The 24622-nt window shown below is 47.4% G+C and overlaps 1 protein-coding gene across 2 annotated transcripts in view; it reads left to right on the top strand.

Annotated features, from left to right (window-relative positions):
- The first annotated feature begins 11755 nt into the window (after nt 1–11755).
- SELENOI (selenoprotein I) overlaps nt 11756–24622 on the top strand; it is a 61697-nt gene continuing 48830 nt past the window's right edge. Inside the window, exon 1 of one of the 2 annotated variants that reach the window (XM_077812302.1) lies at nt 11756–11895. In XM_077812302.1, the coding sequence (XP_077668428.1) occupies nt 11839–11895 (57 nt within the window). In that variant the 5' untranslated portion in view covers nt 11756–11838. Of the gene's footprint in view, nt 11896–12445; nt 12548–24622 lie in introns of those variants that run through there. The other variant, XM_077812303.1, reaches the window with a different exon arrangement.

Raw genomic sequence — 24622 nt, forward strand, 5'->3', positions numbered from 1 at the left:
TCTCTCTGTCTGTACTTGCTTCCCGGACATGCAGTTGCTTCTAACTTCAGTTGGCTTCTGCTTTCCTAGAAACTGCACCCATTCTTCATGTAAGCAGAGTCAGGATGAGCTCCACCCTGACATCTGGTGGTGAGGTGTGGCAAGTTGTGGAAAAGAATTTCAGGGGCTGATCTCATTTGCATAGGCACACCCACCACGCCTAGAATGAGACCATAGCTGCCCAAATGGTCACTTTGGCTGCTGTGGGATCCCCAGTGTCTCTGTTATTGGGGCAGGAAGAATAAATTGTTATTACCCTGATTATGGCAATCAAGGACAGTGGAACTGTACTTGGCCTTTTGTTATGATGGAGGGACTCGCCATGAACTAAGGAACACTCGCTAGGCAAGGGACATGGGTTCCAAAGCTCTGTGAATTGAGGTTGGGGTTAGGTATTAATACTTTGTGGTATGTTCCCTTGGTGAGGTCCTTGCATGCTAATTGCACTGCCTCTCTCTACTGTAGAATGTCAGAGCTAATTTTGATTCCCTTACGAGTCTAGTTACAGGCTGCTGAGCTGAATTCACCTTGGGCTAATGGTGCACCAGCCCTGAGGCTCCCCTACTACAAGCTGAAATCACTGAGTGTTGTGTTAAACAGTGGGGGAGTCTGAAGCTATATGGTAGAGCCGTTTGTAGCACGCGGAGCGGCTGGCGGAGCAGTTTGTGGGACAGCGAGCGGAGCGGCTGGCGGAGCAGAGCAGTTTGTGGGACAGCGAGTGGAGCGGCCATCAGTGTTGGACCATGTAAGGTGCCCCTTAACGCCCCCCTCCCCTGCCCCCCAATCTCCACCCAGGTTGGGAGGTAAAACTCTGCAGGTAAACTTTCGAACTCTGGGGCTGCCCTGACCAGGGACAGAGACTTTTGGGTCGTTGGACTTTTGGGACTTTGGGTGATTTGGGGTTGCTGGACTCAAGAACCAAAGGGAAAGGACATGCCCCAATTTGCTTGGGGTGGGTTTTTTGCTCATGGGTTGTGTTATGAATCCTGTTGGTGGTGTTTCCCCAGCATAATGCCACATTGTTTCTCTCTGTTATTAAAAGGCTTTTTGCTACACTCAGACTCTGTGCTTGCGAGAGGGGAAGTATTGCCTCCTGGAGGAGCCCAGCGGGGGTGGTATATATTTGTCCCAGGTCACTGGGTGGGGGCTCGAGCCGGTTTTGCATTGTGTTATTGGTATGGAACCCCTAGATACTGAACCCGGCCCTTGTTGCGGCCAACTCTGACAGGCAGAAGGGTTACATTTTAAACTGTACCCATTCTCCATAAGGGCTGAGATTTCCTGTAGGGAGTCAGCTGGTTTCTGCAAGCCTGCATGCAACTCAATTCAAATACATAGACACTTTAGTGCTGGAGATTTCGGTAGGGGGTTAGCTTAAGTGGGGCTATGGTTCGCTCCTAAACCCCATCCACACAGAATGCCAAAATGAGATGCCACTCGCTGTAGACTGCGGAGACCTTCATAATAGGTTCATCCCGTTTCTTTCTAACCTGCTTTGATCAGCAGAAAGAGTCAACAACATAGACATTTACAACATTGTCATTAGGTTTCAGAGTCAACATTTCATTCAGATAAATGTGGCAGTTCATGTCTGAGGGAGATACAGTTTCAAGCTGTCTGAAAACTCCGGGAGACCTCCTGCACTGCTTACATTGGGCCACTTTTAAAGGGGGTGGATTTTATTTTGGGAGGTGGGTTGTTTTGTTTTTTCTGGGGAGGGAGGCGGAGAGGTTGCAACCGTGTGAGTTAGAGACTTAATTTTGTTTTGAATTGGAACTTTAGATTCTAGAGCACAAGCTGCAGCCAGTATAGGAAAATCCAGGATATACGTAGGGAGCAGAGTTAAACCCGCACCTGCATATTTATGCTTGGCACATTCTGACATTGCAGCGTCTCACTGTGCAATCTACATCGTCTGTGAACATGGACGGAAGAGCATCTCTCCGATACAAAGGCAGTGGCAGGAGGCCTTACCTTAGCACGAGAGAAGAGCCAGCTCCGAACCAAACTTTCCCACCTTCAGTTTGTCTGGCAAAGACTCGAGTCAGAGCAAAAGATGATTCTGCTAACAATAAAAAGAAAAGGAGTACTTGTGGCACCTTAGAGACTAATCAATTTATTTGAGCATGAGCTTTCGTGAGCTACAGCTCACTTCATCAGATGCATACCGTGGAAACTGCAGCAGACTTTATATATACACAGAGAATATGAAACAATACCTCCTCCCACCCCACTGTCCTGCTGGTAATAGCTTATCTAAAGTAATCGTCAGGTTAGGCCATTTCCAGCACAAATCCAGGTTTTCTCACCCTCCACCCCCCCACACAAATTCACTCTCCTGCTGGTGATAGCCCATCCAAAGTGACAACTCTTTACACAATGTGCATGATAATGAAGTTAGGCCATTTCCTGCACAAATCCAGGTTCTCTCACTCCCTCACCCCCCTCCAACAACCCACCCCCATACACACACAGACTGACTCTCCTGCTGGTAATAGCTCGTCCAAACTGACCACTCTCCAAGTTTAAATCCAAGTTAAACCAGAACATCTGGGGGGGGGGGGTAGGAAAAAACAAGAGGAAATAGGCTACCTTGCATAATGACTTAGCCACTCCCAGTCTCTATTTAAGCCTAAATTAATAGTATCCAATTTGCAAATGAATTCCAATTCAGCAGTTTCTCGCTGGAGTCTGGATTTGAAGTTTTTTTGTTTTAAGATAGCGACCTTCATGTCTGTGATTGCGTGACCAGAGAGATTGAAGTGTTCTCCGACTGGTTTATGAATGTTATAATTCTTGACATCTGATTTGTGTCCATTTATTCTTTTACGTAGAGACTGTCCAGTTTGACCAATGTACATGGCAGAGGGGCATTGCTGGCACATGATGGCATAAATCACATTGGTGGATGTGCAGGTGAACGAGCCCCTGATAGTGTGGCTGATGTTATTAGGCCCTGTGATGGTGTCCCCTGAATAGATATGTGGGCACAATTGGCAACGGGCTCTGTTGCAAGGATAAGTTCCTGGGTTAGTGGTTCTGTTGTGTGGTATGTGGTTGTTGGTGAGTATTTGCTTCAGGTTGCGGGGCTGTCTGTAGGCAAGGACTGGCCTGTCTCCCAAGATTTGTGAGAGTGTTGGGTCATCCTTTAGGATAGGTTGTAGATCCTTAATAATGCGTTGGAGGGGTTTTAGTTGGGGGCTGAAGGTGACGGCTAGTGGCGTTCTGTTATTTTCTTTGTTAGGCCTGTCCTGTAGTAGGTAACTTCTGGGAACCCTTCTGGCTCTATCAATCTGTTTCTTTACTTCTGCAGGTGGGTATTGTAGTTGTAAGAATGCTTGACAGAGATCTTGTAGGTGTTTGTCTCTGTCTGAGGGGTTGGAGCAAATGCGGTTGTATCGCAGAGCTTGGCTGTAGACGATGGATCGTGTGGTGTGGTCAGGGTGAAAGCTGGAGGCATGCAGGTAGGAATAGCGGTCAGTAGGTTTCCGGTATAGGGTGGTGTTTATGTGACCATTGTTTATTAGCACTGTAGTGTCCAGGAAGTGGATCTCTTGTGTGGACTGGACCAGGCTGAGGTTGATGGTGGGATGGTGGGATGATGATCTGCTAACAATGTCATTCTCCCCTCTCACCGCAGAGGGACAGCTTTACCCTGGGCATTAATTAGCCAGCTGGCATTGATAGAGATGCCCCTTCAGCCATGGCTCTCCCCCTCCCAGAGCCAGGGGGCTTTTCCCTTCAGCCATTGGTTACCACCCTGACGGGGTTCCTAGAGCGGCTGGCGGCTGCTCACACAGCCCAGGAGGAAGACAGACGGTTGGACGTGGAGAGCTTGTGGGGTCCAGGCCTTGAGCCTGCCCACTGCCAGGGGTGAATTTCATGCAGACGGAACCTCTGACCTCACAGCCGCAGCCATTTCGCTATCCAGGAATTATCTGCAAACAGACCTTCACTTTGACGAGTTTATTGGCAGCAGTGGACTATCAGGGACACGTGATTCCATCTTCTCCCCAGCCCCTCCCCACCTACACTTCCCTTCTTTGTATCGACTGCTTCCAAACCTGCCCTCTGGGACAGAGGGAACATGAAACCCACTGGGGCTGCAGGTGCTTTTCCACGTTTTTTACTTGCTAAAGCTCCTAAATTTGCTTCCAGTGTAGCCCTTGGGCCAAATGCAGCCTGGGGTAAATGGACGTGTCTGGGCCAGACTCAGCAAGGATATAAATGGGGGGGAAGGTTACAGGTTGGGTGGCTACTGGTCAGAAACCAGGTGTAAATGGTGCAACTTAGTGGAACTTCCATTGATCTGGCATCCAGTGGAGGTGCACAAGGCATCCACATCCACTCCTGGTGTAACTCCACTGACACCAATGGGATACTAGGATCTTAGCGATGCCTTTGGCCCTCAAAATCCAAGACAAAGGCCGACAATAGGTCTGAGACCCATTCAAAGAACCCTCCTGTGTCCCTGGGGGAACCTCGCTCCAGCCGCTGAGAGGACAGGAATACAAAGACTATACGGTAAAAGCTTTGTTATCTGGTGTATTGGGGGGATGGGGGGTGCTGGTAAGTAAAACATTCCAGTTAACTAAGAGGGAGGGAGTTTGGGTGTGGGAGAGGGCTCAGGGCTGGGATTTGAGGTGCAGAAGGGGGTGCGAGGCATGGGCTCTGGGAGGGTGTCTGGGTGAGGGAGACGGCTCAGGGCAGGGGATTGGGGCACACGTGGGGGTGCAGGGAGCCAGATCCAGGCAGTGCTCACCTTGGATGGGTCCCCGCAAGCAGCAACATGTCTCTGCTGCTCCTAGGTGGAGGCACGACTAGGTGGCTCTGCACGCTGCCTCCACCCACAGGCAGCGCCCAAGCAGCTTCCATTGGCCACACTTCCCGGCCAATGGGAGCTGCGGAGCCAGGGCGCAGGGCGGGGCAAGGCGGGGGCAGCACGCAGAGCTGCCTGCCGCGCCTTCGCCTTGGAGCAGCAGGGACATATTGCCGCTTCAGGGGAGCTATGTGGAGCCAGGTAGGGAGCCTGTCGGCCCCACGCCAACCGGACTATAAACCGGACTTTCAGTGAAGATCAGAAATGCCAGTTTATAGAGCTTTCCGGTTGGAAAGGTGCTGGATAACACAGCTTTTACTGTACACTGTACTGGGCAAAATCCTGGTTCCATTGAAACCAAAAGCTGTCACTGAACTCAGGGGAGGCAGGGTTTGTCTCTGCAGTGAAGTGTTCCACTCATCACCTGGTTCCAGCCAAAGGCTCCCAGTTACAGCCAAAGTGGCTGCTTCACACAGCTATTAAACCTGGTTCCGTTCCCTTCGGAATGCCTCAAAGCGGGCCTTCGGCAGCGCTTTGTAGGAATCTGAGCCCAGTCGGTGGTACTGTCATTATCATGACAGGTACTGTCCCCAGAATGGGTCGTACGTGAGCCACGGGGCACCCAGTCACGCATTGGTTATTGATCCTTTTACTAGTAGTGTTTGCCTAAGAAAGGGAATGAACTCGCTGTCTGTAAAACAATACAGGAGGGAGCAGATGGTGGAAATGATAACAATGGGTGATAATAATGACCTCTTCCAAAGCAATTTCCTCACTGATTGTATGACTGACTGTCTCTGTTAGATATAGTATATGTGTATACATACACTGAAATTAGTGGCAGCTATTGGGTACTGATCACTTGAAATCAGGCAATTTATTTAGGTGCCTTAATCTGGATTTATGCACCTAACTTTAGGCCCCAAAGTTTGAAAATCTGGGCTTTTATTTTTTTGCTTGGCAGCAGAGCTCTCTACTGATGCAGGGATGGGCTCCTGCCTGCTCCCAGGGGTAACTGTATTATTTATGAGTGTAGTTTTTAATCATGCTGAGGTGCGTGGATGCTCCAGTGATGAAAATTATGGATGGGTTTAGATAAGTAAATAAATACAGGCCGGGATCAGTATGGACGGTTCCTTAGTCTGCACAGAATAAGAATAAAATAAATCCACATCATCGGGATGCATTCAGCCAATGCTCAGCAATTAAGTGATGCTTAACTAAGTGTTGAATAGGAGTCAAGTCCAGAGCTGATGGGAAAGGGGGAGAGATTCTGATCTCCGTGACCTCAGTGCAAGGCCCTGGCCACATAACGCTGCTAACCAAGCGTGTAACTATTTCATGGACTGATTGGCTCAAAACATGGTTTGTGTCTACACAACCAACACCTGGTAAAAACATGGTTAGTAGCTATGGCAGCTAACAGCGTTTCACACCTGCCTATGTGACCACCCTATAACTTGGCTGCGACACTGTGATTATGATGCGGACCGGGCCCCCTCCCCACCCCGCACCAATCTGGCAAGTCTGTTTTTCTTCCCAGTTCTCTGTGAGCTGGGCTATCCCAGAATGCATTGCTCCATGGGCTACTGGTGCTGCCCTCTCTGCATATCCTTCAGCCACTCTGTTCTCCATTGAGGCGCTATGGAGAGCTGCCCAGATTTTCCCAGCAGACACTGATACGAACAAGGTTAGGCAGCATGTTAAGTGTGGATGCAATGACAAAAAAGCTGGGTGTGATCAATAACAGAATCACACAGCCAACAGTAACTAACTGGCTACTCCCCTAGCTGGTTACAAAATCACAGTTAATAGGTTCAGTATAGACTGGATCTAAATCTGAAGCAACTCCACTAAAGTCAATGGAGTTAATCTAGAATTACTCCAGTGTAACTGAAAGCAAAATTTGGCCAGGGTCCTGCCAAATAAATATTAAAAGAAGAAAGGGGGGACAGGGAGAGGGGATCAAACAAAGGTGAAGTGAGTTACAAAGATGCCAGAAATCACCTTTCTCAGAACAGGGATCATGTACTCCCTGATCCCAGCCTTCCAGAGAAGGGCTGAGCTGGTGAATTGCAGCAGGTAGGTTAAATTCAGGGGATCCCAAGGCCCTGGTTTTGTTGGGAAGCCAGAGCAAAGAGACAGACTTGTCTCACACCTCACTCTGAAAGTGGCCAAGTTTGGGCTCAGGAATAGCTGCTGGGATTGAATTTCGGAGGGGCAAGCCCTGACCCTGAGAATGCCCTGCCCTCTCCTCCCACAAACATCATCCCTAGGGCAGAGAGCCAAAGCCCGTATTCTGAGCACACATGCTGTGTCAGGGGATAGGGAGAGAGCTGAGCTAACTGGGGCCTAGACAACTTGCGGTCTGGTTTTCACTTCTAGATCCCTTTCACTTCATGTGGAGCTGCGGCTGCTCAGCACTTGGGAAGTAATTAGAGCTCTATCATTAGTAATTTCATTTGGAAGTGAGCTGGCAGGCAGAGCAGAGCACAGGTGTCATATGCTCTGGGCTGTCTGTCCTACTCAAAAGGCCATATTGCCCGCTAGCTGAAGCTTGAAAGAGGCCTTGGGCATTACCCTAGGGAAAGCACATTGCAGTGATCTAGACTAGAGGTCACAACGGTCCAGATGATCACGGTCAGGTCTGAATCTGAGAGGAACAGCCAGCAAAAAATGAAGAAAGCCTCTGGCCATTGCCACTGTATGGGAGTCTAGAACAGAGAAAAACCTAGGAGAAATCCAAGACCTCAGACTACTTTGACAATAGATAGGGCAGGGCCCTCAGCCGAGGGAGCAGACTCAGGCTTTGGCAGTTCCACAAACTGCTTCCTCTTGCCAAACAGCATTGCTTCCCTTTTATCTGAGCCGATGCCAGCGTGTTTCCAGCCAGGTCCGCTTCTCTGCCGGACATTGACAAGGCAGGGAATTGGTCCCAGCCCAGATCCGGGGGAAGGAGCCTTAGAGCTGCATGTCCACCGAATAAGCACTGCAATATTTTATTTCATTTTCAGCCTTTTCCCAAAAATGTCTAATTGCCTTTTAGAGAGACAAGGTGGGTGAGGTGTTGTCTTCTATTGGGCCAACTTTGGATGGTGAACAAGACAAGCTTTCGAGTTCTTCTTCAGGCAGTTGCCTTTTGTTAATGAGGTTCACGGGCCATTTATCAAGGTAAGCAGATGCTACAAGAAAATGGGAAAACGTTATGTAATGAGTGGTGATCATGTACCCACGTGTAAATCAGGAGTAAGTCCACTGAAGTACATGAAGTTACACAGATGTAAAAAAGCATGAGCGGGAGGAGAATCAGGCTCCTTTGGACAGGTATAAATCCGGAGTAACTCCACTGAGTTTGATTTACACAGTCGATCTGAGTTGACTGTACCCCACTGTATTGTCCCGGGAAAGGGACAAAGCCCAGAGGAGGAGGGGCTGGAGGGAGTTTCAGTTTGGGGCTGGCTGGGACATGGAGTGAAGTGCAGATGTGGTTGTCTGGCTCACTGCCCCCCAAAATGGACCCAGCTGAGGGGTCCTGTTCTCTGCACCTGCAAACTCTGTTTTATAACATGTTCCTGTCGTCTAATAAACCTCTGTTTTACTGGCTGGCTGAGAGTCACGTCTGACTGCAGAGTTGGGGTGCTGGACCCTCTGGCTTCCCCAGGACCCCACCTGGGCGGACTCACTGGGGGAAGTGCACGGAGAGGCAGAGGATGCTGAATGCTCCGAGGTCAGACCCAGGAAGGTGGAAGCTGTGTGAGCTGTGTGTCCTGCAGACAGGCTGCTCACAGAAAGGAGACTTCCCCAGAGTCCTGCCTGGCTTCGTGGGGAGCAGTTCCAGAGCATCGCCCAGGGACTCCGTGACAGGGGTGTGTTGCGTGTGGTCTCTATGGGGAAGCTAAGCTGAAGATGTGTTGTACGTTTCATCATGGAAGTGCTGAAGTCCATGGTTGTTCTGATGTAACCTGAAGGCAAGCTCCCCAGTTGTGGCCTAGCTGCTGGGAAAACTCACTTTCCATTTCTCAGAAGTGCATCGCCTGTTGAATCATTGGCCTCTCCTGTGACTGTAAACAGTAACAATGATGGAATTTGTGCTGTGGACATTAATAAAGGGGTGGTACCCAGGAGACCTGGTAAGAGACTGGTTTTCACTTTCCTGGCCCCAGTCACCTGACAGAGTAGAAGCCAGCTCAGGTCACAGCCAGGTCAGTTCACTTGTGTATCAGTATAGATCAAAGCGATTGTTAAATGTATGAGTGCATTTGGCATTTAAACCGTATTAGCATAGATCAAAGCAATTGTTATATGTCTAAGTGTGTATTCAGATGTTTAAACTTCATGAAAACTAGTGGAATGTTATTTGTATTGTTTTCAGTAACGGTTCCTGTTGTAATCTAACAGCAAACATTGACATTATGTACACCCCTGTATCTAAAAGGCCCCTCAAACAACAAAGAAGCCTTGTGAAATGCAAATGAAGAACTTTAGTGGTCAGGTTGCGTGGTGATAGGTTGTCAAAAGACTCCAAATTCCTTCCTCACTTTCCCTCACCAAAGGAAAAGCTCACGTGGGTAGAGACCCTGTCAACTTGTTTCCTGTCAGAAGAAGCTTTAAATGTGGATACCAGGAAAGATCTTTTATCTCTGGACTGTTTTGGACTCTGACAGGGAAGTGTACCAGATGCAAAGTGGAGATCCCCAGAGAGTATCTGGGTTCCCTGAAAAGATTTTTGGAAAACTGGCAGTTTATTACATCTCGGCCACCATTTGGTATTACAAACTGTGGTGCACCTATTAATATATTTCACCTGCTTTAACCTCTCAATAACTCTCATTTATTTTTCTTTTTTTAACTAATAAACTTTTAGTTAGTGTATTAGAGAATTGGCTGCCACTGTTGTCTTTCATGTAAAATCTGATTAGTAGCAATTAATCTGGGGTAAATGACTAGTCTCTTAGCACTAGTAGCAACCTGATGTGGTGTGATTTTTGGTGAGTTACCTTTTATTACACAGTCCAGTTTGTCTGGATGGCAAGATAGACTGGAGAGTCTGAGAAGACTGTCTGTGATTCCATGGTGAGATTGTTACAGTGATCCAGGAGTTCATATTTGTCATGGGCGTGGTGAAATCTAAGCATAGTACACACCACCAGTTTGGGGTGTCTGCCCTGTTTTCTGCCAGTGGAACCTGAGAGGCATTCACAGTTGTGAGCCCCTCCATGGAGCATGACACATAATTTGTTAGTCTCTAAGGTGCCACAAGTACTCCTTTTCTTTTTGCAAACAGTTAATACCTTTGTCATGTGGCAGGGGTCAGCATCCAATGGCTGTAGTTACAGACACCTACACTCCGACCATTGGAGTGAGACATCCCAATATAACCCACTAGCCAGCCACCAGATGAGAAAAAGTTTTAATCATTATCAACCCGGATTAGATTTGCACTGGTGACTCATAAGTGATAAACCCTATTATCTCATTAGTCTTCCTCTTAGCCCCTAGGACTTGCTATCTGATACAGCCTTTGAGAATGCCTGGTGCAACCACCCCGTTACCAAAGGTAACGATCACTGTCTATTTTTGAGCAATGTAGAACTGTGAGTGATGGACAGCAGCAGTTTACCGTGTTAGATCCTTTGAACTGAAGACTGCTTTACATTGACCAACAACCCCGACAGGTCATTTCACCAGCAGGAATCACCAGAGCACACGGACACACCCTTGTTTCCTTGGCCAAGCTGTCTGCAGCAGGGATTGTGGGGTGATGGTGTACTGCCCCTACACCAGTCAGCAATTCCTCTACAGAAGGGAAAGGAGTACTTGCGGCACCTTAGAGACTAACAAATTTATTAGAGCATAAGCTTTCATGAGCTACAGTTAGTCTCTAAGGTACCACAAGTACTCCTTTTCTTTTTACAGATAGAGACTAATACGGCTGCTACTCTGAAACCTGTCATTTTACAGAAGGGGAATCCTTAGCTGGGTTTATGGCTGCTTGGTGCGGGCCATAGTGGGTCTGACATCAAAGCACACAGAGGGAGCGTGAAGCGCAGCATGCATCAGAGCCTCCTGCAAAGGCCTGGAGACCTGGCTCTCCCCAGCCTTACAACGAGTGGGGATTTTGTTACTACCGTGGAGCTGCTGGGCCCAGTCCCACATCCAGGCTTTCCAGCCTCAGATGCAGTAAAGTGGCGTTGTCACCGATACCCGTGTCATTTTACAACCTCTGATTTACAAACGGCTACTTCCCCTCCAGGATTTATCTGTAAGGTCTCTAGGTCCAGTTGGCTCCCGCCGGCAGCCACGGCACCTCTGTGGCTGCAGCCTACGCGGACAGACCATCATAGAATATCAGGGTGGGAAGGGACCTCAGGAGGTCATCTAGTCCAACCCCCTGCTCAAAGCAGGGCCAATCCCCAATTTTTGCCCCATATCCCTAAATGGCCCCCTCAAGGATTGAACTCACAACCCTGGGTTTAGCAGGCCAAAGCTCAAACCACCGAGCTATCCCTCCCCCAGCCAAGCAGGGTCCCAGGCGCACAGCCCCCGGGCGCTACAGCACTGCAAGTCTCAGGGCTGGCCGCAGGGGACCCCCACCACCCTTTCGCGAGGGTGCCTGGGATTCTGCCCCCATTGGCCCCCTTGCACCAAGGAGCTCCCCTCTCCCCCTGTAGGGGGCAGCCTTGCCAGGCCCCAGGGTGACCCTGCCTCAGGGCCACCTGCTGCATGGCTGGGAGGTGCCACGTGATCACAGGCAGGGCCTGCCCCTGCCTGTCCCAAGATGGCGGCAGCGGGAGGGCCGACGCGGTGACGTCAGCAGGCACGCCAGGTGGGCTGATGCCGAGCCCGGGGAGGGCCTGAGCGTGATTCGGGAGGCGGCTACGGCAGCCGGCGGGGGACAAGTCAGGTCCGCTCCGCGCCGCCAGTCCCCTCGCGGCTGCTGCTGTCAGACCGGCCGCTTCCTCGCTCGCCCCGCCGCCGCCATGGCCGGCTACGAGTACGTGACCCCCGAGCAGCTGGCCGGCTTCGACAAGTACAAGGTGCCTGAGGGCTGGAGGGGGCGTGCGGGGAGCCCCGGAGGTGATGGGACGGGCGGGGGGCTCCGGGGGGTTCATGTGGGGAGCCCTGGGGGGGGTTCATGGGGCGGGGGGTCCGTGTGGGGAGCCCTGGGGGGGTTCATGGGGCGGGGGGGGTCCGTGTGGGGGGTTCATGGGGCGGGGGGGGTCCGTGTGGGGAGCCCTGGGGGGGGTTCATGGGGCGGAGGGGTCCGTGTGGGGAGCCCCGGGCGGGGGGGGGGGGCTTTCCCGAGGCAAGGCGCCTCAGGCGGCGGCCCGGCCCCTCCCCCCGCCGACGCACCCCGGGGCGCCGTGACAGGCGGGAGGCGCCCCGGGCACGCGCGCGGTGGGGGGCGTCGGTGCCTGCCGCGTGCACGGCGCCTTCCCCGCGCGCGGCTCGCGCCCCGCCCCGCCCGGCTCCTGCGGCAGCCGCCGGGGATCCGGGACGGCCCCGGGCGCGGGGCGCCGCGGCCGCGTGGAGCCGGCTGGAGCCGGCGCGGGGTGAGGTGCGATCCTCCGTCTGATCCGGGGGGCACGTGCCTCTGCATGAAGCCGGCCAAGTGTAATAGCCGCAGCCGGCTCCTTCGGCGTCCCCTGAAGGGCTCTTCCCATGTCTAACGTCGAGGGTGTGATTAAGGTATAATGGAGCCCCCGGGAAAAGCTTTCACCTTGATCGTGGTCGGGGCTGCTTTGCTCCTTTTAAACGGGTGTGGGTTTTTTTTTTGTTTTTTTGTTTTTTTTAAAAAAAGCTTTTGCTGCCTGACCCTCACTTTCTATGCAGTCTTTTCCCAGGCTGAGAAAATCCTTCTCTGTCTAAACCAGGGGTTTGCAAACTGGCGGTTGGGACCCATCAAGGGGTCCCAAGGTTATTACATGGGGGGGTCGCGAGCAGTCAGCCTCCACCCCAAACCCCGCTTTGCCTCCACAATGGTGTTAAATATATAAAAGCGTGCTTTTAATTTATAAGGGTGGGTCGCACTAGGAGGCTTGCTCTGTGAAAGGGGTCACCAGTACAAAAGTTTGAGAACTGCTGGTCTAATCAGAGTCATTTGGGCAGCAGCAGCTTTTGTAACATGACTGAGTCAACTAGGGATGACACAGGATGGGGTTCTCGCACTATGTTCTGAATACAGCGGGTGTCTACACCTGACTGTTTGTGTTCCAGTGTTGCTGACTGGGCTTGTGGCTTCCCACAGTAGGAGTGTGCTGTCAGCTTGGTGCATGGGATCCGTTAATGGGAGTTGTGGGACTAGAGCTGTGTTCGGCTGCAAATACCTTTATGGCTTCAACCATGTTAAATACGTGGGTGCACGTTGCTGTTTATTGTGCAAAACTGATGGATATTCTTATACAGAAGCTGATCCTCTGCTGTAGATAATACAGCTTAAAACGTATGGGAACAATGAGTAAGTCTACATCGATGAAACCTATTTAAGGAAATGATTGTAAATACAAGTAGACTTTTTGGGGGTATCCAAATTTCAGGTTACAGAAGCAGATGTTGTACCAAAACTTGTGGTCCCTTTTATAATGTTTTAGGGACACTTGACATAAGAATCATATTAAAATAATATTTTCTTTATCTGTGGTACTAATAAAACTTCACTCAGATCAAAATAACTTTTAAAATTGGATTTTTTTTTTTATAATTGATATTCATGCCCCGGCTCCTCCCATCAATAGTGAAACTAGACTTGTTAACTTCACCTTATGCTTAGTTTCGCTGTCTGTACTCCTGTACTAGCATGGTATTATATCCCATTTAGGTTTTTTCATACAGCACTTATCACCATGGTATCTGAGCACCTTCAGGAGTTAAATCTAATGATTAATACCAGTCAAGTGGGGTTCCTCTGTTCCTCATACAAGGGGAATGATTGTGTATGGATGCCTTTCCAAACCCATGGCATGTCAGGTTAATAGAAAAGCAAGGGGGAGGAATTGTGCTTTGTGCATGGGCTGGAAATGGTGGATAAGGGAGTGAGTGCCACAGTCTTGGGCCATCCCTCGTGAGAGCCAGGTCTCCTGAGCAAACCAGCAGCAGAGGACTCTTGTGCCCAAAGACCAGAATTGCTCTATGTATTGTAGGTACTTATATGGCTTCCATTATCCTAGCAATTGCTTATTTATTCTCACCATACCACGTGGAGAGAGGAGTGTTCTTATCCCCATTTTACAGATTAGGAACTGGGATAGACTGGTTTAAATCACTTGGTTTAAAAAAAAAAAAATCAAGTCCTGTTCAGGCTTTGAAAATTTGTGTTAATGCAACTTTATATTAAAATTTATTTGTTACATTTTAAATTGCTGTTTAAAAAATGCCCCAGTGGTAGGGTATCTTCCTTGAATCTTCTAAAGCTGATATAGGCAAAAACCACAAGATTGAAAATGTAGCCCGTGATCCTGCAAATACTTATTTAAGCAGACATGTAGCATTAATCATATGAATAGTCTCTGACTTCCTTGGGACTGCGCTCATGCATAAGTGTTTACAGCTGAAGGGGCTAAAATTGTATCTTTATCTTAATTCCTCAGGTCTCCCATTCCTATAGATTATGTCCCACAACCTTGAAATGTGCTTGTCTTTATAACACTCCTCTGAGGTAGGGCAGTGCAGGGTAAAATGGAGATAATGATTCACTTCCCCAGGTTTGGAAGTTGGTGGCTGAAAACCAACTGGAAAACTGCATAGAACAGATGGCTACCTTTTTTTGCTGTTCTCTCCCAACCCTCCTGGCCAATGCTGTCTGTTGAGAGAGCAAATTCTTGGGTGGATATGGTGCCCACCTCAGTGATGCAGACAGTGGGACCTCAGTCTTGATTGGGCCTTTGGACACTACAGCAACTCTAATCACAGTAAATTTGAGTGGAGGTGGCAGGAGAAACGTGGCCTACTTTTTTTTAATCTTATTTCTAACTTCTGATTCTGCATATGTATCTCAGCATCCCATCTTGTGTCACGTGTCGGTGTGCAAATTATTTCTGCTACTGAAAGGATGGAGGTTTGGAATCCAAAGTAAAGATTTCTTGTTCAAGGTCATGTGCAAGCCCAATGCTAATTTTACTGCATGTAAAATTCTATGAAGTGCAGCCCTGTATTATTAAAGATGGCAAAGAAACCTGAAAAGTCTGAAGGATATAATATGGGGTCTGCTCAAGCACACTCATTTATTGCCTCCAGCATCCAGAGCACTATCTTGAAGGATGTATTCTGTTTAAAACTTTCTGCCATTGAAAGGAGAATAGTTGTGTAGGTATGATTCTCCAGAGGTACACAAGCTTACCAGCAAACAGTTGTTTAACCATAAGCATTGTTGTACGGGGCCATAGGCAAACTTGGTGCTTCACAGTGATTGTAGACAAGGGCTCTGCCATGAGGTACTTAGTCTGGTTCCCTCCAATATTTTAGGGACGTATACAATGGGTGCAGGCTAAGAAGTGGTCTCAATGTGTACTCCAAATAGGGTGGATAGGTAAGAAAACACAAACAAATTACTACTTCAGGTCTTCGTGTTGGGGAGGCTTGAAGGAAACGCAGCCCTTCCTGCAATAACGTATTCACTACTTAGTTACAGTAATGCTGATCTCTTATATAATGCATGTTTTTCATCCATAGGCCTCAAAGCACTTTACACAGGCAGTTGGTATACTTGTTCCCATTTTACAGATGGGGAAATTGGGCAAGTCATTTCCCTGTGCTTCAAGGTCTCCCAGCAAAGAAATGGCAGAGCTGGAAATTGAACCTGAGTCGTCTGAGTCCCAGTCCTGTGCTCTGCCCAGGAGAGGGGAAAAAACAACCCAAGCCCTCTTCTTGTCAGCAAAGAAGGAAGTGAGAAATATTGTAATTTTTTACTCGTGGGAGCTACTTCGATATTGCAGTGATGGGGCCATATAAGTACCTAGACAGGGAATGCTGGTCGCTGGCAGGCTCAAAAATGAAAGCATACTGAGGAGTTCGCTATCATTTTGAGGTGTAATCTTGGTAATTTTTAATAAGCCAAAAGCAAAAGCTGGTTCTTAAAAAATGCCACAGTGGGTGGCTTTTTATAGCATAACTATTGGGTCATAAAATCTCCATCTTTCGCTTGCTTTTCTCTTGGAATTATCAATGACAAGTAGCTTTCTATTCATTCTCCTTCTACAGTCACCTCTTTCCTTATTCTTGAGACAAACAAAATAGTGCTGTGAATAAAGCATCCTAAGATTCAAAGTCTCACTATTAGTTATGTGAAAGCTTCATTCTGTTGTCTTGTAACACAGGTACCTTGGTTTTAGTTGATTTGTAAAGATGCAAAGTCCTGCTGGTTGTTAGTCTCTATGACTCCAAGCCTCCAGCTTGTGAAGAGCTTGCAGATTCCTGATCTGCGATCTTCAGCTTAGGCTCTAGAAGAACACTAACACGGCTGCTACTCTGAAACCTGCTTATTTCAGTTAGTCTGTATCCGCAAAAAGAACAGGAGTACTTGTGGCACCTTAGAGACTAACAAATGTATTTGAGCATAAGCTTTCATGGGCTACAGCCCACTTTATCGGATGCATAGAATGGAACATACAGTAAGAAGATATATATAAACACGCGCGCACACACACAAAACATGAAAAGACGGAGTAAGAGGCTAATTAAGATGAGCTATTGTCAGCAGGAGAAAAAAACTTTTGTAGTGATAATCAAGATGGGCCATTTAGACAGTTGACAAGAAGGTGTGAGGATACTTAACATGGGGAAATAGATTTAATATGTGTAATGACCCAGCCACTCCCAGTCTCTATTCAAACCCAAGTTAATAGTATCTAGTTTGCATATTAATTCAAGCTCAGCAGTTTCTCCTTGGAGTCTGTTTTTGAAGCTTTTCTGTTGCAAAATTGCCACCTTTAAATCTGTTACTGAGTGGCCAGAGAGGTTGAAGTGTTCTCCTACAGGTTTTTGAATGTTATGATTCCTGATGTCAGATTTGTGTCCATTTATTCTTTTGCATAGAGACTGTCTGGTTTGGCCAATGTACATGGCAGAGGGGCATTGGTGGCACATGATGGCATATAGTACATTGGTAGATGTGCAGGTGAACAAGCCCCTGATGGCATGGCTAATGTGATACTTGAATAAATATGTGGATAGAGTTGGCATTGGGTTTTGTTGCAAGGATAGGTTCCTGGGTTAGTGTTTTTGTTGTGTGGCTGCTGGAGAGTATTTGCTTCAGGTTGGGGGGCTGTCTGTAAGCGAGGACTGGTCTGTCTCCCAAGATCTGTGAGAGTGAGGGATCATTTTTCAGGATAGGTTGTAGATCTTTGATGATGCGTTGGAGAGGTTTATGTTGGGGGCTGAAGGTGACAGCTAGTGGCGTTCTGTTATTTTCTTTGTTGGGCCTGTCCTGTAGAAGGTGGCTTCTGGGTACTCTTTTGGCTCTGTCAGTCTGTTTTTTCACTTCAGCAGGTGGGTATTGTAGTTTTAAGAATGCTTGATAGAGATCCTGTAAGTGTTTGTCTCTGTCTGAGGGGTTGGAGCAAATGCGGTTGTATCGCAGAGCTTGGCTGTAGACAATGGATTGTGTGGTGTGTCCTGGATGGAAACTGGAGGCATGTAGGTAGGCATAGCAGTCAGTAGGTTTCCGGTGTAGGGTGGTGGTTATGTGACCATCGCTTATTAGCACAGTGGTGTCCAGGAAATGGACCGCTTGTGTGGATTGGTCTAGGCTGAGGTTGATGGTGGGATGGAAACTGTTGAAATCATGGTGGAATTCCTCAAGGGCTTCTTTTCCATGGGCCCAGATGTAATAAGCAGGAAGTTCTGCATGTACAGATGCTGCAGGCAGAATTAGATATTATGCATCAGGAAGTGCTGATTTTTCTGGAATCTCCCAGTTGCCATATGGCATATGGAGACTCAGTACTATCCTCCCACTGAGGATCTGTTATAAACAGGAAGGTAATACTGAGATTTGGGCAGGAGGCATTGTCTATCTTAAGCATTTCTAATGTGCTTATTATGATATCTGCTTGTTACATACAGTAACAATGAATTTGCCCGTAAGAGAGCGTATTCATAGTCTTTCTTTGCTGCAGCTGGTGTTACTTAAATTCCTCCATCTTCTGCTTCTCATTCCTCCCCCATGAGAAATAACTGTTCTTTAAAGCATATTATTGGGGAAGGGTGGAGAAAAAGGGGTTGGGGGGGGTGTATCTTGCTTCATGCTTTGAAAATAAATGGGCCTGATCTCATTCTGGTTTGGTCTGGTTAGGAGCTGCAGTCAAAGGATCTCTGCAGAGCTTCACTCTGAGCAGATTCATCTGCAGCAGTATTCCTGTCAAGCACAATTGTCTTGTGGTATGAAACTGTGAGGTGGCTCACCAGAAGAGAGGCTTTACCCCAACCAAGTCTTCACAGATTAGACACAAGGTATGGTTGGAAAGCATGGCATGGTTAGAATTTATTTAGACTTTATTTTTAAGACCTAATTAAAAACATTGGCCTGATCAAAACCACCCAGTGCAGAGAGAGCCATATCTTAGGCTGCACCCATGTGCTAAATTGATCTTACATGTGAATATGCTATAGGCAGCTGTGGAACATCTGCTTTACCTTGGTAGTATTGAGTAAGTTGACTTGTGCTGAATTTTCTAGCTACAGCACCTCTACTGTGACACAGTGCACCAGGTACTAGACGTCCAAATATTCTGTTGATTTTTTAATAGCATGTTAATGGGTGACAGTAGCAAAAATGATGTGGTTGAAGTCCAGAGATTAAAGGGTGCTGGGTGGATGTGGCAAACTGCTCCTAGAGGCCTATTACTATATTGGACAAATCAAGTGGTGTTTGCAACCCTTTTTGTCATTACACTTCACACTTTCTAGGTTCTTCTGGTCTCCAGAGTGCTTTTTAGATATTTTCTGGCTTTCTTCCCACGCAACCTTGGGCTGCTGATTTCTTAGCATTGGCTTCAGAATGTGCTCTATTCCAGTCCTGAGCACTCCAGAATTCTCTAGGAGTCTGTAGACTAAAAATAATGTGTTCTCCATCATGTAGAATGCTGCTGTCATGAATTAATTGAAAGTGTCTGTGGCACACTCTCAGCTGCTGTTTCTGAAAACACAAGCTCCTCAGAAAATTAGGATTTGCTTTTCAGAATACTGATAGGGCTTAGTGTGCATTACTGACTGACTACAAGGTCTCATTTTTAAAAATTATCCCCCCAAAAGTTAAAAATTACTTCTTTATTTCTCCAACTCAGAGGACTTTCCAGTGCTTTTCAGTTGGTGCTAACAACTTGCATATCAGGTTTGAAGCCAAAGCAGTTGAATGGCCAGTTCCTACCACTCCCACGAAAATAGTCTGCATTCTTTTTCATTCTCCCTCAAGATGGAAGCTGTGGGTGTGTGGAGAAGGGGAAGCTTTGGCAGGATGTTCTTGAATCTCAAAGAGTGAGTTTAGTTAATCTCTGGAAAAATGGTGTAAGCATTTTAAAATACTGCAGTGTTGGTTTTTAAAGCGGAGTGGGGCATACCACCATTGTGATTAACAGGATGTTGTAACGAATGCTGTCAGACCTTTACAGTATTACTAATCGTCCTGCCTGTTACGACGATTGTAGGATAGAGTGACTAGTATCTGCCAACGCACATTATTTTTCTTACGTCCTTGTTGAAGGTCTAAACCTGTTTCCTAATAGATCTGCTGTGACATGTGCTACGGTATCTGTTACAGTCTTGTCGGACAGTGCAAGGTAGCTTTCTGAAATTTAGCCTGGGATAGCACGTTGCTCTCTGCTCCTTTTGGGTATCAAGTTTTTGAAATATCTGTCCAGTGTCTTCAACATGGCCCTATTGAACAGTGAACTTCCACAGCAGGCCAAATGACTGGCCTATTACAGATATGCTGTACCTCCAGGGTGGGAAAAGGGTTGATGGCTACTTTCTAATCTAAGCAGTGAAGTGAGGTTAGGAGTTTTGGATTACTCTCCAGAAAAATTTCCAGAACACATTCGGCAGAGGCATATGCAGCTTACCTACTCGTTCAGTCCAGGTCTCTAACCTATTTGTGCCTTTAAGGGACAGCTGAGATCTTGCTAACAGTTTGCTGGTAGCTTATACCATTAAAGGCAAGCAGCTGGGTCTTGTGCATTGTGTTCTAAGCTATTCAAGTCTGAGCTGTCTCCAGCATGCCTAAGAACAAGGTCGCTTGGTGGCTTCTCATTGAATGTTGCTGCCAAACTGCATGTCTCCATTCATCTCTCTAAAAGGACATCTGGAGGCTTGTAGACCTCTCGCTCTACTTGATTAGCGTTAGCTCTTGATAAGGCACTTCTCCATTTGGCTAAACCCTGACACTTTATACTCTAGTGGATCCTTCATTGCTTTCTAGAAGAACTGTCAAACCTTTTCCTCCAACTTCCGTACGAGAAAGTAACTCTTGCATTTCAAGATGTTTTAACTGTGGTTTGAGCTTTGCAGTATTTACTGTCATAGCAACAGATTGTCAGCATGATTACAAAGGAGAGGTTACTGCTCTGTGCAGTACTAATCAAACTAAACAGATATGTTCATTGTAAAACTACCAACCTGTCATTTTCACGGCTACCAAATGACCTGTCTGTCCTGTGTAGTCATTTAGTATGGGCGACTTGGATTGTTTGTAACTGCATGGACCATGGCTAAGGTAGCAAATAGAATGACTGTCAGGGCTTGTCTACATTACCGGCTGGATCGACAGGCAGTGATTGATTCAGTGGGGGTTGATTTATCTTGTCTAGTCTAGACACAATAAATCAACCGCCGAGTGCTCTCCTGACCCTGGTACTCCACCAGGGCGAGAGATGCAGGCGGAGTTGACGGGGGAGCGTTGAAGACACCGCAGTAAGTAGATCTAAGTACGTTGACTTCAGCTATGTTATTCACGTAGCTGAAGTTGCGTAACTTAGATCAATTTCTCTCCCCGCTCCGCCCCCCCCCCCCCCCCCCAGCCAGTGTAGACAAGGCCTCAGATTGCTGTTGCTGACTGTAATGGGTGTGTAGGTAGGCCTACACAAGAGAGGACAATTTACTGTTCGTGCTGAGAGCTTTACAGGGAAGATGGCCAAAGATGTTTCTGAACTCTGAGTAATTTACAGATGTAACTCACAGCACCTGGTATCCAGCGCGTGATTTAGATCTTTCTGTGCCAACAATTGGTATCACTCTATCTGTAGTAATGTTCTGGGGCTGAAGACTGCAGCCTTCTCTGTCCTTTGACGACGTTCTTGGGCAGCTAACTACCCTGTTCCTTGTTTTTCATTTGATCGACCAGATAATTTTTGCCCCCCTCATAAATCTGAGTTCTGATTTTGGGTGACCTGAATTGATTGTGAAAAATCCTCTACTAGTGAGTGGGTAGCTTTCCCTTGCTAGAGTTGGTAGCTAAGCCACCAACTTCTGCAGAATATAAACTTTCATCTGATTAAATTATAACTAGCCCTAATGGCTGTGACGTTAACCTCTGGTGTAATTACACTGTTGTAGTTCTACTGGCATAACTCCCAGTTTAGACATTCTTATTCCAGAATTAGTGCTTCTTTCTGGTTTAGTTTAAGTTGCTAAGAATGTTCACACAGGGATTTATGCTGGTATACCTCGTGGTCTGCTAATACAAATAACAATAGCATGCTGTAAATGATATGTTAGGCTGGTATAAGTGTACAGATAACCTTTTCTGTTTAGACAAGCTCTGAGCATGAAGAAAGTTGGTTCTGCCAAGGAGAGGCACTGGAGCCACAAGCAGCAGCAGTGTGAAATCAGGACATCTGGTCAGTTTTTCTGCTGCTATTTAGAAACCTGTGGGCAGCTGTGAAGCTGTCAAGAATAGTCCATTTCACACTAGTGCTCCTTAGGGATGCTGCGTGGAGCTATGGAATTAGGCACAGCAGTTACTCACAGGGTACTGAGGGAGAGGGGTGGAAACTACCCCCCATGTTTTCAGCAGCCATTCAGACACCTGATAACCGGAGGATATGAAAGAGGATGCCTCCAAGTAGAGTCCATGCCAAAATCCTTATGCCCTCCCCAGTAGATGTTTGGGGGGCAGGCTGAAAGCTGGGCTACTCAGCAGAGTCTTGCCCTAGCATCTCCCTGATGGAGCCCCCACCTTCTTCATTTTACATTTCTGCCTCTGGGCTAGTAGGTTGGGTCCTCCGGCTGTTAGGTGTCTGGTAAATCTTCAAGCCCCACGCATGACGTGCATCTTGTAGAGTGTCTCTGCATTGCTCTGAAAGGGTGAAGGGCTAGCATGAGTTGTGTGCTTGTCATGAGCACTTCCTCTAGCCTATATGCAAGAGACATAAAACAGGGCTGGCTTTGTTTGTCCCTCGCTTTCAGAGCTGGCATTTAGATTCTTGTCGATTTGGGGTTTTGGGAGCTTCTAATGAAGAGATTAGGTGACGTTCATCATTTAAACAGAAGGATAAACGGGTAAGAGAGTATCCACGTTGGTAGAAGACACACCCTCCTGTCACAGAGGAGCCTTCCTAGCATGGGGTGATCTTATTTGGCTGTGTGACTCACGTTAGACTTTGCATTGTGGTTTCCTGCTCACCAGATCAAGAGCTACCTATAGTACTCTTACTTCCGGGGGGTTTACTTTGTGTCGTTCAACAGCCACAACTTCCAGCTACTTAAGAACTGATGGACTCGGAAGGGAGATCATTTGCTTCTCCTCCAGGAGGAGAATGGATTTAGCATGGCCCTCAGAGTAACAAAGGTATACAATCTTCACTGCAGAGTTTATGCAGGTTGGCTTAGCTCAGGTGTAAGCGGCTGTAGTCGAGTGTGTCCACTCTACTGCATCCACGCTAGTGCTTTACTGGGTCGTGTGAGGCGGTAGGACTTCTGGGGGGATATCGCAAGGTTCTAAGTGCTACAGAAATCTGAGCTGCTCTGACTCCTTCTCAATGAATTGTGGGAGAACTTGACTGTCCTTTTGAGCACCCAGGGAGCAGGAGAGATGGAACAATCGGACGGCATTAGCAGGATTTACCAACCCTAGTGTAAGCAATGCTTGGGCTTTAGCCTATATCCCAGTATTTGCTGGCTAGGCAGCCCCACCATGCTCCAGTGAGACATCTGTGTGTGTGGATGGGAGCTGGGCTAGGGGCAACACCCAGAAAGGAGTCAGAGTTAACTTTGCAGCAAAGATATAGCCCTAAAGGGATGCTGGAAAAATGATTGCCACACTTGCAAAAGAATATTTTTTCAATTGTTATTTTATCCAAGGCTAGCAGCTCATGAAGAGTGGGTCTCCTCCTGTACGCTCCCTCTGCTGCATAGTTGTTAGTGCATGAGATGCTCTGATCTCATGAAGTGTCCTTCCTCTCATAAGGCATTTAAGTCAGGAAATTACTGTAAGGAATTGGCCCTGTCAGCTTCACATGGAGGTTCCCAGAGGGATGCATTGTAATAGGGAAAATGACCTGTGTTCTGTTGACAGGTAGGAGAAATTAGTACTCTGATCAACACACATGTTGAGTTTTTCTGATGGGATTAAAACTACGACAACAGCCTGTGGCTGTTTTGTATCTCTGCTACAATAAATCCCATTATCAATGTTCTCTGCTGACTAACACTTGGTGCTTGGCTTGCTGGGACTGTTTGAAAAACTACTTCAGCTCATTATAGAAATCTAAGTATTGTTTCCAGTCCCTGGCTCAGAAAATGGTTACACAATTAGGCCTTGCCCAGTTGACTTGGCTCAGTGTACCACTATACTGTTTTGCTTTTTAGGAGTCTCAAGACTTGGCTTTGTGTAGGATACTTGTAAAGAATGCTGTTTAACTGTTATTTTCCCACACCTCTGCTAATGGAGAATGACTCAGAGTGAGCTGTAGCAGGGCTGGGAGGGGTGAACACACACAGTACAGCCCCAGCCTTGTCTGTACAACAGCATCTGTCTCCTTCAGATAAAGGCATTGCTTGAATTACAAGAGAATCTTCCTGCAGTTCCTGGCTCCTGCTGAAATCTTTCCTTGTGTTTGCTTTGGTAGATTTGTTTAAAAGAAGGTTCTGACTGTTTCCTCTTTGCATAATGTAATGAGCTTCTCTTCTCTCATGTGGAATTATCAAGTGTGTTTTCTGGTTTTAAAAAAGAATTGACTCTGTGCAGAGGGTGTACTCGGTACTGTACTGTCCCTGCCCATAAGAGCTAATTAAGGCCTTGTCTACAGGGGAAGTTCGATCTAAGCTACACAATTTGGGTTACGTGAATAGTGTAACTCAAATTGACATAGCTTAGATCTACTCTACCGTGGGGTCCACACTACTCAATGTCAACGGGAGATGCTCTCCCACCGACTCCCCCCTATTCCTCTTGATCCGGTGGAGTGCAGGAGTCGACCAGAGAGTGAGCTGCGGTTGATTTAGCAGGTCTTCACTAGACCTGGTAAATCAACTACCTATGCATTGATCGCTGCTCATGATCCCCCAGTAAGTGTAGACATGCCCAAACAGTTCAGTATGTACTGGGAGACTCAGAGGAAGGTCGTGACTTACGGCATCTCCTCTTTCGCCTCTGTCTCTCTTTCCTTCAGCGTTTAAAAACTCTACCCCTGCTAATTGGAGTTGCAGCTAACAAGGGATGTGAAGGGTAACAAGAAGGGTTTCTATAAATGTGTTAGCAACAAGAAAAAGGCCAGGAAAAGTGTGGGCCTCTTACTGAATGGGGGAGGCAACCTAGTGACCAGCTTTTTCCACATC

This window comes from Eretmochelys imbricata, chromosome 3 (assembly GCF_965152235.1).
Source record: "Eretmochelys imbricata isolate rEreImb1 chromosome 3, rEreImb1.hap1, whole genome shotgun sequence".
Lineage (NCBI taxonomy): Eukaryota > Metazoa > Chordata > Testudines > Cheloniidae > Eretmochelys > Eretmochelys imbricata.